This window comes from Lepisosteus oculatus, chromosome 5 (assembly GCF_040954835.1).
Source record: "Lepisosteus oculatus isolate fLepOcu1 chromosome 5, fLepOcu1.hap2, whole genome shotgun sequence".
Classification (NCBI taxonomy): domain Eukaryota; kingdom Metazoa; phylum Chordata; class Actinopteri; order Semionotiformes; family Lepisosteidae; genus Lepisosteus; species Lepisosteus oculatus.
Genome location: NC_090700.1, coordinates 1,090,539 through 1,104,518, shown reverse-complemented (window position 1 = coordinate 1,104,518; position 13,980 = coordinate 1,090,539). Strand labels below are relative to the sequence as shown.

Sequence of the window (13,980 nt, the reverse complement as noted above, 5' to 3'; positions counted from 1 at the left end):
CAGTTTTTTGAAAAAATGTTCCAATAAAGTTATTAGGGAGTACAAACTGTTGGCGGCTGTAGGTCTGGAGGACCCGTGGTTTGGTGTCATTAATGAAAGCAGGGTGTTGTATCTGTAAGGTCGAGAACAGCTTGTTTAACCACAGCGCGTGTCCAGTTTCTATCCACTGTAGAGCTGCAGTCTGCTACAGCCCTGCAGCTCCAGCCAGTGGTCCTTGAAGTCCTACAAATAATACTGACTTCTGTGCTTCTACAGAGAGGGTCTGGGTCTTGAATTTTAGCTAGAGCCCAACAACAATCTGAACATAAAAGATAAAAGTAGAAAATAATCAAAGTGCTCCTGTGAGCACTGGGGTGCGCCTCTCTCTCAGTCCACACGCTGCATCTCTCACATAGGAAGCAACAGCACACTGTTCACTTCTCACTTCACCCAGATGACATTCAGAGCTAACATGCCTTCCAGAGAGGATTAAGCTGATTCTTAAGTGCAAAGGGGTGACTCGACAAAGAAATTAAAACAAATAATAAAAATAACAAAAATCGAGCAAAGATTAGTCATTCACTTTCGGAACACCCAAACTCACAATAAACTGATAGACAAGATGAAGCTCATAAAAAGTGATGTGAGACAGCGATAGTGATGGGTCCTTGGCTCACAAGAAAGCCCCTGGGGTTGGAACTGCTGAGCTCTCAACTTGGAAGGTTGTGCAGATCCTCTGGCTAGAATGGCACTAGTCTCTCCCTTAGACCCCCACTACTTGCCAGACCCCAAATCCCTCGTCTTTCAAGAGGAAAGACCACCACTGAGCACCGCTGAATACATTAAACAACAGATGAATGCTCTACGCACTCTTTCTTCATAGAAGACCTAAACTGAAGAAAGATCTGACATGACACTGATGGTTTACTGCACGAAAGAGAACTGCAGCCTTTCCCCCCAGAACCTTCCCTCCCAGCCTTGTGAAGAAAAGGAGCAGGCGAAGGTTTATTTCCTGCTGAAAGGAAAAGAAAAGAGACACAGCATGGCTATGTAGGGTTCAGTAATATATGTCTGTAGATGTAAATGAGCTGTGATTTGGGGCAAGTTAAGTGAAGTTCTGTGGTTTGTATTCACAAATCTGTGCAACTATTCCAAAACGTTATTTCTGTTGGAAATTACAATCTACACCAGCGCTTTCCTGCAGGCCGAGATGTTCCCCGCTCCGAGCAGCTCAGCCGCAGTGATTTGGAGGCTCAATCTGGGAGGCAGAGGAACAGGAAAGACCTGTCATCAAAAGATGGCGACTCTCACCTGGAGCTGTGTGTCTGCTGCACCACACACCTTCTTGGATTCACACAGGCGGGAGACCATGCTTTTAGGCAGAGGCTGGAACACAAACAGCAGCACCAGATTCTCAGTACAATTTACAAACCAGAGGTCTGCGTTTCCACATCTAATACAGCCACAGAAAACTGCCACCACACATTGAAAATTAAACAATTAGTTACCAATTATACTTGTGATAATTTGTAGAAGCCAATGTTTAAAAACTGCTAATCAGCAAATTTTTCAAGCACCTTGTTTTAAGAAGAAGAAAAGAAACACAATGTTTAGGCTGTGGAGCCTTCTTTGGGTGTTTTAAATGAAGCTGATACTTTGACAACCAGTCTTCCCTTTCATCAGTACACTGATGGAAACAGGACTAAACCAAAACACCTGCCAGCTGTTTCAGGTTCCACTGATTCTTTTATGGAAGAAAACTACAGCCTTATTTCAGCCATTCTTATCAGTCTTATCATGGATGGAAAACAAAAACACGCTTCCCTTTAGCCTTGCAAATCCGTGTTTAATAATTTGTATACGGATTTGGTGACCGGAAACACATCTGTGTTAGCATCATAGTGAAACTGGAGACCATGAAAGCACAAACATTCCTGACTTCTCCTTCTGTTTAACTCCCTGTCGAGACTTGTTTATATCAAGATACTGTACTAATGCGATAGACTGGACAAAGCACCTGGATCAAGGGGTTACCTTCCCTCTGTTCTAAGATAATTAGTAAAAACGAGGGCACATTCTCTTAAAGAGAAACAAAATGGATCCCATATGAAACCAGCTGAAAAAACATGATGTCTTTTTTTAATTTTCTTAGGTAGTATTTAATAAAGCACCTTAAACTCTCAGGTTTTGCTTTTTGTCATTTACATCTCTCAAACACAATTAAATTCTTCACCCGGGTGAAATGGCAACACTCATAGAAAGACCATAAATGTTAAACTAATAGTCATTTCATCCTTTATTTCAGACTTCTTTCACTCAGAAGCAATATCTAGGCCAGCAGCACTCTCATCCCACACAAATGAAGGCTCCTAAAGTGTTCGTACATGTCAGGTCATGTGTCTTAAAGAACCTGGGTAATTTTTCACTGGATTTGATCTTTTAGACAAATCCAGGAAGTAATGGATAAGCACAAGCACAGAGCATGTAACCAAATGTTTTCACCAGGCTGAAAGGATGTAGCTTTGAGGACAAAGACAACTGTAACTTTAATCAACCACACCTTAATATAGCCTGTAGATGTTGTTTGCATTTCATTAATTTGCCTGTCACGGCAGTGAGTACCTGAATTCAACTGTTTCCTTAATTCATGAAGCTAAGGTCAAACTGTTTTTATTGTAATGCAAACTCTGTCGGTTTCACTCAAGGATCTTCGAGGCACATTTACTGCAAGAATATATTTGAAAGTTCACTAAGAAAGAAAATACATGGCATTTTTCCTTAACTTAAAGGGAGAGCTAAGTACTATTTATTGCAAAATAAAACAAGAGAATCAGATTCCGCCACTGAAAGCCGAAGAGTGCACACCACACTATTCTGGACCGACCTGGAGGAGACCTGGATCAAACTGAAATCTGGAGGGAAAGGTGCCGATACCTGTCCTGTCTGGTAATGTCGTGCAAACTGATTCACCACGCGGTAGTCACTCGCAAAATACTCCATCAAAATGGAAGGAACTTCAGCGAAATCTGTTGAACAGCGGGTTCCTTCAAGAGAAGAAAAAGCAAAGAATTTTTACTGTCAGTCTGAAAATAAAAGAACCAGCTACAAACAAGAGCAGGCCACCTGGTCCATCTATAGGATACTGGTAAATGTGCATTTCCTGTCATGGCTACACTCTGAAAACCCAAACTAAAAATCTGAAATGATTTAGGACTGAAAAATTCAAACTCTCACAATTTCAAAAGCCAAAAATGCAGCACACAAATGTAAATGCTCTTCAGCTCAGCAGGACACTACCAAGTCAAAATATTCACTGCACATACTGATGTCATCTGCATCTATCTCACGCCACTAAGTACTATGCTGCACCTCGTATGAAAGGAGTAGATATCAAAACAACATATGGATGCCGTTTATATCTGAAAGGAAAGAGGAAAGAAAACTTGGAAAGAACAGGTCCTTGGGGATATAGCTACAGACAGCAAACGGTGTTGACAGGAACTCTATGATTCTTGAAGCCACTGAAAACAGACAACACTAATGCTGACTCTTAGCCAGTGGGGGTACATTTTAGTAGCCTAACAGGGTTGGAAAGGGGTCATTTTCTTAATGCACCATAGCAGACATGTGGAAGATGCTCGTGCCCTTTCAGCTGCCCCAGACCTGTGACGTGCTGGTAGCGGGTCCTGCCCAGCATGGAATGCATGGCGTGGCCCATCTCGTGGAAGAGGTTCTCCATCATGCCCGGCGTGAGCAGGGCGGGGGCGCTGCTGGAGGGCGGGGGCAGGCTGAGCATCAGGACCACCACTGGCAGCTGGTACTGGCCGTTCTGCAGCCGGCGCCCCCCGCGGATCGTGAAGTGGCAGTCCTGCACACGCATGCAAGCACAGCCAGGGCTCAGACTCAGAAACTCTCATTCCTGCTGCTACATAAAACGTGAGCCAGCTGGCTTCTGCTGTCCTTTCATACTTCCCCTCCAGATAAACTGGTGTATGCGATGTTCTCAACATCTGCCTCAAGCAAATGGGAATGCAATGGCATTTTAGCAACACAATTAAACAACATCTTAAGATAGGAGACAAATTGTGCCCATTACTGAGAGTCAGAGCCCTAACAGTGTCTTGTGAGCTCTTGTAACAAAGGCTGATTGTTTCCACTGCCTTGCTTCACAAACTCTAGAAAATAATTTGCATATCTCCCACTGCTTTTGAGAAGGTTATGTGTTGTAACTTGAACAGAAACATCATAACTTCTCAGACAAAACTGAAGCTTACAAAGGAAAACATTTATAATTGCAGGCTGCAATCATGTGCCCTTTTTTAACTGCAACTCTGCCACTGATAAGCGCTGGGTAAGTCCACAGGAAACTGCTGTGTTACCTGGTTGGGTTTGTCAGGCCTGTGGAAGAAGTCACAGTAGATGTAACCCAGCAGCCCCTCAGTCTCATGAACCACAGCCTGTCAAGACAATCAGGTCTCTTAGTAAGAACTACTCAACTGCTCAAACCATCTGCTCAGCAGCTGTCTGGACCTTCAGATTTTCATTAAAACATAACAACCCCGAACTCACAAACATTTGGAAAGTTTAAATAGATCAGATATCCTTCTTTTTAAATATTTAAGGAAACCTAAATGGTTGTGACTAATTTTAAAATAATTTCAAACAGCTGTAACAGACTTTATTTTTTCCAATTGGAAAATAAAAACACTTAAAAAACTATACACAGCCCTTCTGCAGCTCCCTGGTGCTTATGTGCTGCTCAGAGCCCAACACTGTCTTGAACTAAGAAGCCGTATCTCTGTCTATAAGACTATCTTTGTACTTACGCCCTGATGGAAACTGTGGTTTGCTTCACAGGCGCCTGCGAACTGAACTGATTTCACAGAGTGCTTTTTGACTACGCGGCCCGCAGTGCCCGCTCACCAGCTTGCGGACGTCTTCGCACCAGACCTCTCCTTTCTCGGGCTGCTCTGTCTGAAAGCTGACGCCCAGGAGCTGGCTGAACAGGGAGTTTAAGCCCTCCATGCACGCCCCCAGGGAGAAGAACGGGCTGTACAGGCCGGGCTCAATATTGTACCTGAAAGAGGAAGAAAGTGTTTCATTTGTGGGTCCCAAAACAGAGAACAGTTGAACCTATAACTGCTGATGTTTTGATTCCAAGTTCCTCTTCAATACAAAAGTCTGTGTAACTATAGGGTTACCCGGTAGAGGGATCCCGCACTGCCTGCAGTGTCTGTATTGCACTTGGCACAAGCTGAACCATTAATGCAGGCTTGCTTTTCTTCTTTAGGGAGTACAGCCTCTCAGGATTTATACCTGGGAAGAGGCAGAGATTCTGGATCCTAGCTGACAACAGGTGAAAGACAAAGTAACTGAGTTATCATTAAATGTAGAAGCATAAACTGTAACGCCTGCGTAACAGCAGGTTAAGGAGTCTGTGAAAGACCAATGGAAGACACTGTTTGCCGAACACAAAAAATGAAAACAGTAATTTATTTTTAATGATCAAAATAGCTACAGAGGTGAATGAAAATGCCTATCTTAGAATATAAAAGATGTTACGTAGCCAAGGGTATGAGTCCTTACTTTTAAGAGAAATTAAGATAATATTCCCCTAAAATTTTTCTGTCTTTACTGTCTTTATACTCATGGAAGATAAAAACAGTGAAAGAAGCTGTTCTTCCACTGTGACCTAGAAGGTCTTAAACAAGTACTGCTCAAGATAGCACATGCAGAGTAAGACACTTCACACAACAGCCCCTGTGTCATTAGGCTGCACCAGGACACGCAACACACTAAGTTGCTCTGAACATGAATCCTGCAATCTCCTGTACAAATATGCATCAGGAGAATTACAGATTGTGAAATTCCAAAGCTTGACTTCTCCGCTTCAAGCATTTATTTTGTCTTTTAAGGAGACTGACAGCTGCTGCTGACAGAAGGATCGTTTGTCTTGCCTGTCACACCAACACTGAAATATTTGGTGACTTTAGTAAGCGACCAGCACCCATCAAAAAGAGCTTATCAATTTAACCAGAAGGGTCCTGCCAATCTTGCGAAGTTGTGCAATTACCTAAATCGTGTGGACAAACTGTGCAGTTTAATACACCGCCCCTGGGCAAAGGGAGGCGTTCAGCACTCCATTTTTAATGAAAGCCTTTTCTAAAATCTCAGACAACTGCCTTCAGAGAAAGCCACAATATGAGATTTATTGCCTCTTTCATTTTAAGTTCAAAAATTAAAGTTTAAGAAAACAAAAAATGTAGACTATGCAAGTGCAGAAAATAACTGCACTGTCGTACATTTCCAGATCACTTCGATGCTGCAGAGCGAGCTGGGATTTTCAGCCTCTGTGTCTGCGGGCGTTTTCTGTTGTGTGATTAAATCTTTTCTGTCTTAAACCTGCGCTCATTAACACAGCACCATTCTGTTACAAAAAAATATTTTTTTACATATCAGAGCACACATGACTACAGAAAATCACATCAGGGTTTAGGTTTCGGATTTATTCCTGTGTTGCTGGCAAATTTCTTTATCAGAAATCTGCCACACAAAGTCTTAATAGGTTTATTTTTCATAAATTTAAAGCATTCTTTTATTCTGATTTCAGTAAGCATGCCAAGACCGTGCAGGCTCTGTAGACAGACAAAATCAGGTCTGCACACTGGAAAAAGAATCGCTCTGTTTGGAATCAGGAAAACTGTGAATTTTGAGATGTGGTTATCAGGCTGGCTCTGCAGAAGAAGACTTTAGAGTCTATGGACAGGAGAAACTAAGCAGTATGGTTCTGCCAGTAAGAGTTGTTAGCCCTCCCCCGAACCCTTCAGCTCTTCACAAGCCATACCCAACATTGCAAAACTTTAAATTAAAGTTTATTTAAAAATAAAGGACAAAACTTAAGCGGAAGACGTCCTGTGAGCACTTCCAGTGTGCCCCCAATAATGAGTCAACCCTGCACGCCAGGATCTCAGTTTGAAACAGCACTCACGTCCGGCAGGACCCTGCAGGTCTCCAATAAAGATTTTAAATACAATATTTACTACACTTGGCACTTTGGTTTACTGGCCCCAGGTGAGAGACTGGGAGGAAAAGCACCTCATTAACAAGGTCTCTGAGTGAATGAACACAACACTGAACCTTCATCACAACAGTAACAACTGCAGCAGTCTTCATTCAGCCCTGCTCGCCCCCACAAGAACCCACAAGACCTGTTGCTTCTCATCTTCATGAAGACAACTTGCACGACTACAGTGAAAACAGACCCAGACATCACGAGGCAGCGGAGGGGTCACGAAAGCCTGGACAAGCAAACGACTGTGCAAAGGCCCTCACATCTACACTACAGCCAGTGTGAATTTCACCATAATGTACAGTAACAGAAAAGTAACGACTGTTGCACTGGCTAAACCACAGCAGCTAACTTCCAGTTTCCATTCCTGAAGGAAAAACAGGCGTTAAAATAAAGAGAAATCAGCTCATATCGTGTCCCCAGAAGGTCCTGTCATTTCTTCATCAGCAGACTGGGTTCCCAGCACTGCTAACAGAAGCCATTGTGTTTAAATAACACCCAGATATAAATAACCTTCTGGTCCAAACTAGAGTGCTACCAAATTTCAACGGCATCGATTTTTTAATTTTTCAGAGATTACTTATTTTAACAATAGATATTCTCCCTCACAGGTAGATGATAATCTTAGAGTATTCTAGGGAAGAATCCGTTTCCTTGATGCAAGCAGTGAGCCTGTTCTCTACTCATGTTCAGACAGGGGTATTACAGAACATCACAAAGTCAGAATTTCCTTATGCATCAGCTGCTGTGAATTTGGAAAGCGATTCAGTGTGGATATAATGAACTCCACCACATTCGCATTTCTGAGCATCTGCATGGCAACAAAAAGCCTGTTGACTAAATCCCACATCCTTTCAGTGGGTAATATCACGGCTTCGAGCCGAGGGGAATGTGATATTGTTTCCTGGACTGTCAATCAGTAGCTGGAAGAACCAGCTAGACAGAGTAAACAAATTAATATAAAACATAAAAAATCAGCCCTTCTGACTGTTCTGAAAACTTTCACTTAAATCTAATTCATATTCTGAGGCATCACACGTTACATGGTAGTATTATTCCATCTTGCACTGACCACTTATTAACTAATGGTGAAAAGTAGGCAATGTTCCATAAAACCTGTGGAATTCTATTGACAATACTTTTGCAGTTACAGCTGTGTGACAGTTGAATGCTGCAGTTTAATCTTCAAATACACATGGACTGCCCCCTTTGTATAAGACACCGGTGGTGCATTAAAACTGACTAGACCTACAAACAAAATCCTACCCGACCTTTCAGCACGCAGGACACCGCTGTAGTAGGGATGGTCCCAGGGCATGAGGTCCTAAAAGAAAAAAAGTGATTTTCAGTTATCATTTACAATCTTATTTATCATTTCAGATCACAAATGTGATCACTCATTAATATCTGTATTCTCCCAGATAAAGTGGGATCTCTAATAGCTAAAAGTTAATAGGCTGTCTAGGTTTCTGACATACACAGTTAAAAGTGACTTTTTTCATAACTAAAAAGACAATAACATGTTAATTGCTAATTTGCTGCACATGGCGATACAGAATGTGACTTTAGAAGGCTCTGCACACAAACACACACACGGGACCCATCCTGCACACCAGCAGCTCTCTGGCCTGGAGCAGGGGGTCACACGCCTGCTGGGTCTGGTTCCATCGGAGCTCTCCTCCACAACTCAGCCCAGAACAGGTCTAATAACAGCATGAGCTTGAAACCTCTCACTTCTGACACCTCTCATACTGGGAGATTTTGCCTTTTTAACTGATGCCCCTCAAGCAACTTCAGATGGCCATCACCCAAGCAGGAACTTGCAAGGGTTCCAAACGAGCAACTGTTTTCAGTTTCACTGAAGGAGCCAGATAAGTAACAGGTTTGCTTTAACAAACCCAGCAGATAGTGTGCTGTATGTGGGGATCCAGGACTGGGATTAGGAAGCACTGCTGTATAGGACTCTCTGTGACAGTACTCACTGCGTTTCTTGGGTTCAGCTTTGTTTTCATATCTTTCATCATTTCAAAATCTTTTGCCGCTCTGCAAAAAGTAGAGTGAGATCAATGCAATGCCTGCTTTTGTGCACTTTTACAGAGGTGCTGAATCTCATGTACGTGTTCTCAGCATTGGCAAGCCTTCCAATTCCAAGTTGAAAGTGAGATGAAGACACGTATGTGTTCAAGCCTTTGAATGTAAAGAGTTTTGTTGTAAATGAAAAGCCCAAATGAAAAATAACCAGTATCAGAGTTCACTGGCAGGTGCTCCTTTTTCATAAGAAGGAAAATCCAGCTTTGATTTTAGAATTTATAACAGAAGAGTGCCTAGTTATATATCTATTTCTATAATTATAAGAAGTAAAACAGAAATGGTCATGGAGTCCCATCTATTTTTGTCGAAGCTTTGACTTTCCTTTGAGTAATAAAAAGTAAGGCTGTTTCTGGAGAGTCCACATAGAGCAGGATTGCAGGGCCAAGCTGGATTTCAGTACTGAGACAGAGCAGGTCTCTCTGCAGCACGATACCTATCAGAGCCTGAAACCCACAGCATCCTCAGCAATGTGCAGAGCTGAGGCACTGCTGAGCAGAGTCTAACAGCTTTCTTCTTCACTTCTGTTAATATGAAAGTTCCTTGTGGGAGGAACACAGCAGGAAATAACATACCTGTCAGAAAGCTTTTCAGACAGAAGTTCCAGAAACTCCGTGACGGTCTCTACAAAGAAAATGAGAAGGTAAAAGCTGTCACCAGCGATGTGAAAGGGTCCCAGTTCAGCAGGCAGTGGTGCTGCGATGGTCTCTTTTACCTGGGGTTTTGGCCATTGTTCCTTTCAAAGCTCTGTGAGCAAACGACTGATAGCCCACCAGTCTAGCCAACTCATTCCTGCAAGCCAGCAGCTCATCCAGACAGCACAGGAGGTCCGGGTTGGGGTACAAGAAGATTTTATACGCAGCTTCCCGGACCTAATGGTGCAGTTTGAAAAAAAAAACAACAAAGCGCTTCAGCTCTGTCTATGAGGGTGCGCTGCCCTCTGTTTAATGTTTGCCAGTTTCTATAAAAATTATGAAAGTTCTGGTTTGAAACAATTTTTTGTCAAAGGTACGACCATTCCACTTGTAAATATACATCCGATGACACCGTTTTGCAATGTTTTAGCGCCATCTGGTGGTTAAGTTGGAGGAATAGTTCTTAACCCCCACTTAATCACCCGAACCTGCAAAGGGTTCAAGTACCTTGGTAACTGGCAGTTAACCCCAATAACACAAAATAAAAACACACAGCACATTGTAACAGCAGCAGTGAACAGTGACAGCGCAGACGCACCAGGTCGTCCGGAGAGTCGGCGTGCAGCCCCGCGACCTGGATGTAGTTGCCGTCGAGGGAGAAGCAGTGGCGCACGTGCTCTGGCAGGGCCCGCTTCTCGATCTTGTTGGGGAGGTGGGAGCCCAGCAGGAACTCGTTGTTCAGGTCCAGCAGCCTGACGTTGAGGCTCACGGCTTTCTTGCGCTGTGGGACGCGAGACGTGAGCAAACGGAAGGCGAGAGGCAGGAGCAGCAGCAGTGGCTCGGGCACCGGTCATGGGGAGAGGCGCGTTACCTTCTCTTTATCCAGATGAATTCCACTGATCTCAAAATCAAACATGAAAAGCTCCGCGACTCTCCTGGAAGTACAGCAAAGCACGACACTGAAACCCACCACTGCCGACTTCAATTCTGCTACAACATGGGACGTAAAAGAAACATCACATTCGGAAACTGTAAGATGTTCACATGTCTGAGTTTCCGGAGATCAGAAATCTTGCTGGAGATGTCAGGTGTGAGGTTTATGTTAAACCTGTGTGCTCCCCAACTGGGTCCATTGCTGTATCACAACTACACTGTGCCAATTTTACCAGGGAGACAAATCCCTGACAAGACAGACAATCTCACAAGGAACACCATTCTGGGATATGTTTGTTCTTAAAAACAGGCAAAAGTCACTCCAGTGATGGGAATGGGGATTTTAATGGGTTCTGACAACTTTCACTGGGTCTGCAGATTGAACTGGGTTGATGTTCCTACCACAACCACAATTTGTATTTGTTTTACAGAGGTACCTCGTTTCTGGGTCCAGGGAATCCATAATGTCCTTGTTATCCAACAAATCCTTCAGACTCTTGCAGAGGTCGACGTTTGTGTTCAGCCTGCGGAGAACAGGGACGGATGAGCAGAATTCCCGCGCCAGGATATTTCCAGCGCACGCTGGGACCGCCCCGACACTCACTTCTCGACCACTGTGCCAATCCTGATGCAGGTCTTCTCCGCCGCCTCCCGGTACGCAGCGTCAGGGTGTGCAACCTTCACGAAATCCGCCTACGGGACGAGACAAACACCCCCGCGTCCGGTAAAAGCCAACACTTATTTCACGTAGTCCTGATTTTCTCCTGGGCGCCGACGGCTGAGATATTTGAGAAATAACACCTTGAGCTGAGGGCGTGCGCGCGTGGTGGGGGGGACACAGAAGGAAGGGAGCTTTACCAGATCGGCCACTCTGCACAGGCTGTCGGACAGCTGGTCGAAGGTCTCCACGACCTGCGGCCCAGGCCTGGAGGCGCAGACTCTCTCCACCAGGCGCTCCGTCTGCCGGAGGGCCTTCTCCTGGGCGACTTCGAACCCCTCGGGAGAGCTCAGCTCCGGCACGGCAAACAGGCCCTTTCCAGGGAAAACAGAAAGCTCCTGTACAGTGTGCGCTGGAAGGCCTTACGAGCCCACTGGAATCACCACACAGTGCTGGCGGAGAGGCTGTTTCCATGGGGGTTGTGTCCCTGAGAGCGGCTGGGAACTGACTGCTCTTGGGACCGAGGGCGTGCGAGGTTCAGAAATCATTCGCCAACTGCGCCCCCACGAACAGTGATGAGTGCAATGGGGCTAAGCAGGATATCTTAGCCACTGTCTAGCAACAGGGCTGTGCCTAAAACGGCGATCAAGTTAAGTTTTAATTTTAAGTCATTTTATTTCCTTGAAATAAAATTTCCATTGAAATGCATGGAGCCTCCTTCTTGGTCGTCAATTTACCAATTACAAAGATAATGAGCGTATTAAGGGAAATAAGGAACAAGTAATAGGTTTATTTCATGCTGAAAAAAGAAGAAAGAGAACACAACGTTTCGGTCGTGGAGCCTTCTTCAGGTGTGGAAATAAGTTAGGTGCTTTTCCTATCATAACACTGCAGACAGAGCCGTTAAGCATAACTCATATCGCCAAGAATAACTGGTCCGTCTAAACACTAGCATACAGACCAGGACATAGGTCACATGTAACACGTCAGCGAGGTATTTGTCAGGATTCTTTTTTTGCTTACCACGTTTTTACCGAGAAGATCCAGCTTTCTGTGTTGTCTCGCATTGAAGGCAGCTCCTACCGGAGACCAGGACGTCGTGACATTTCTGACGAATGTCCTTAGGCTCGCATGCTTTAAAATACTCAGAAATCGTTTACTGGTCATCATGATTTGGTCCTGTGTTTCAGTATTCAAATAACTATTAGCCTGTTGGGGATTTAAGCTAAATGAGCTATGTTTGCAATGAAGAGCTTCCGAAATTTGGATCAAAACGCCAGATGTAATGTATCCACGACGTCCTAGCGATAATTTGATGCGCCGATTTCCGTAGCCATGAAAACTCATGCAGTCTTTGAAACAGTTTCACAAATGTCAGCCGAGTCTGTCCGGAATACTCAACATTGCTGCTCGACACTGGGAGCAGACATATTGGTAATTACATTCGGGGCTTTCAGAAACGACTATTCGATGTTCTTCATAACAATAATTACTTCGATGCATCACCTTGTAAACAGCACAGTACTTAACTTTGTATAAATTGTATATTATTTTATAAAAGAACATATGAGTGTTTTTTGTATATATTTCATAGTTTTCAAATGTGCGAATCTGCTAGGGTTCCTCCGATAGCAAACTGTTGACGTCATTTTCCTGCGACTAGGTCAAATTACATTGTTTTATATTCCTCTGTAACGGGTTTTGTACGCTGTTGAAATATAGTTTAAAGCAGGTATATACAGAAATATTGAACTGTAAAATTTAAATTGTGTTCTGTTTGCAACTGTGCTCGAGCTGTAAGATTAGCAAAAAAAGAATCAGGTGGTTTCTATCGGGTACATGGTGCTTATTTAAGCGTCTAAAAGAAAAAGACGATTGAGGGCAGCACCTTAAACCCCAGAGAGACAGTTGTGGGACTGTATACCTGGCGGGTACTCGGCGTTAAAAAATCCGCAACAAAATTCGAAAACGCTAACACTTAACAGCGGCTTATGTCACCGAAATTGATTTTTCTTTTAGTCTCAATAACAAAACGGGGGAGATCTGTACCCCACTTGATTGAGTTGGCGGCGCTGTGGCTGGTGGGCATGGAGGTCTTCTCTAATCGCCGCTCTTGATGGTGGCCTAGGCGAAACGGTTGACTTTCCCCGTAAACAGCCACCCAGCCTGATGAGGGCCGCCCGCAGACTGGGACCAGGCCGCTGGAGGCGGGAAGCTTTATCGGCACACCGCTCCTATATACCCAGTCACACCAATCACTAACATTTTTGTTTTCTTAAACTAGTACAGTTGAAGGGAAAAGTTAATCATAGTTGGGGGAAAAAAAAACGAACAGCAAAATTATAGGAATTTACGTGACAAACGTCTTATCAGTCTTGGGGGAGAAAAAAATGTGGAGACCTTTTAGTAAAAATGTGAATTAGTTACAAATTCGCAAAACACTAATGATTTTCTGAGTTTTGCCTAAATTATTTTAAGTTGGGATAACGTTTATGTTCCTCCTTATACAGATGACAGCTGGTTCATGTTTATACAGGGAAGTAAAACATGCCTAGGACTCCAGTACAGTGTGGCAAGCAACTTCAATTTCACATAAAGCAGCTGTCCTCTTAATCAAT

General features: G+C 43.8%; 1 protein-coding gene across 2 annotated transcripts in view; it reads right to left on the bottom strand.

Moving 5' to 3' along the window:
• LOC102693278 (mitochondrial intermediate peptidase) overlaps positions 1–13,536 on the bottom strand; it is a 32,324-nt gene extending 18,788 nt beyond the window's left edge. The window contains exons 1-15 of one of the 2 annotated variants that reach the window (XM_015341774.2): positions 12,386–13,536; positions 11,563–11,736; positions 11,309–11,397; positions 11,142–11,228; positions 10,643–10,706; positions 10,370–10,552; positions 9,852–10,008; positions 9,712–9,760; positions 9,031–9,091; positions 8,320–8,372; positions 4,903–5,056; positions 4,359–4,436; positions 3,643–3,847; positions 2,914–3,023; positions 1,291–1,365 (exon numbers count right to left, since the gene is read on the bottom strand). In XM_015341774.2, the coding sequence (XP_015197260.1) occupies positions 1,291–1,365; positions 2,914–3,023; positions 3,643–3,847; positions 4,359–4,436; positions 4,903–5,056; positions 8,320–8,372; positions 9,031–9,091; positions 9,712–9,760; positions 9,852–10,008; positions 10,370–10,552; positions 10,643–10,706; positions 11,142–11,228; positions 11,309–11,397; positions 11,563–11,736; positions 12,386–12,709 (1,863 nt within the window). In that variant the 5' untranslated portion in view covers positions 12,710–13,536. The remainder of the gene's footprint in view (positions 1–1,290; positions 1,366–2,913; positions 3,024–3,642; positions 3,848–4,358; positions 4,437–4,902; positions 5,057–8,319; positions 8,373–9,030; positions 9,092–9,711; positions 9,761–9,851; positions 10,009–10,369; positions 10,553–10,642; positions 10,707–11,141; positions 11,229–11,308; positions 11,398–11,562; positions 11,737–12,385) is intronic. The other variant, XM_006627725.3, reaches the window with a different exon arrangement.
• Positions 13,537–13,980: the final 444 nt, after the last annotated feature.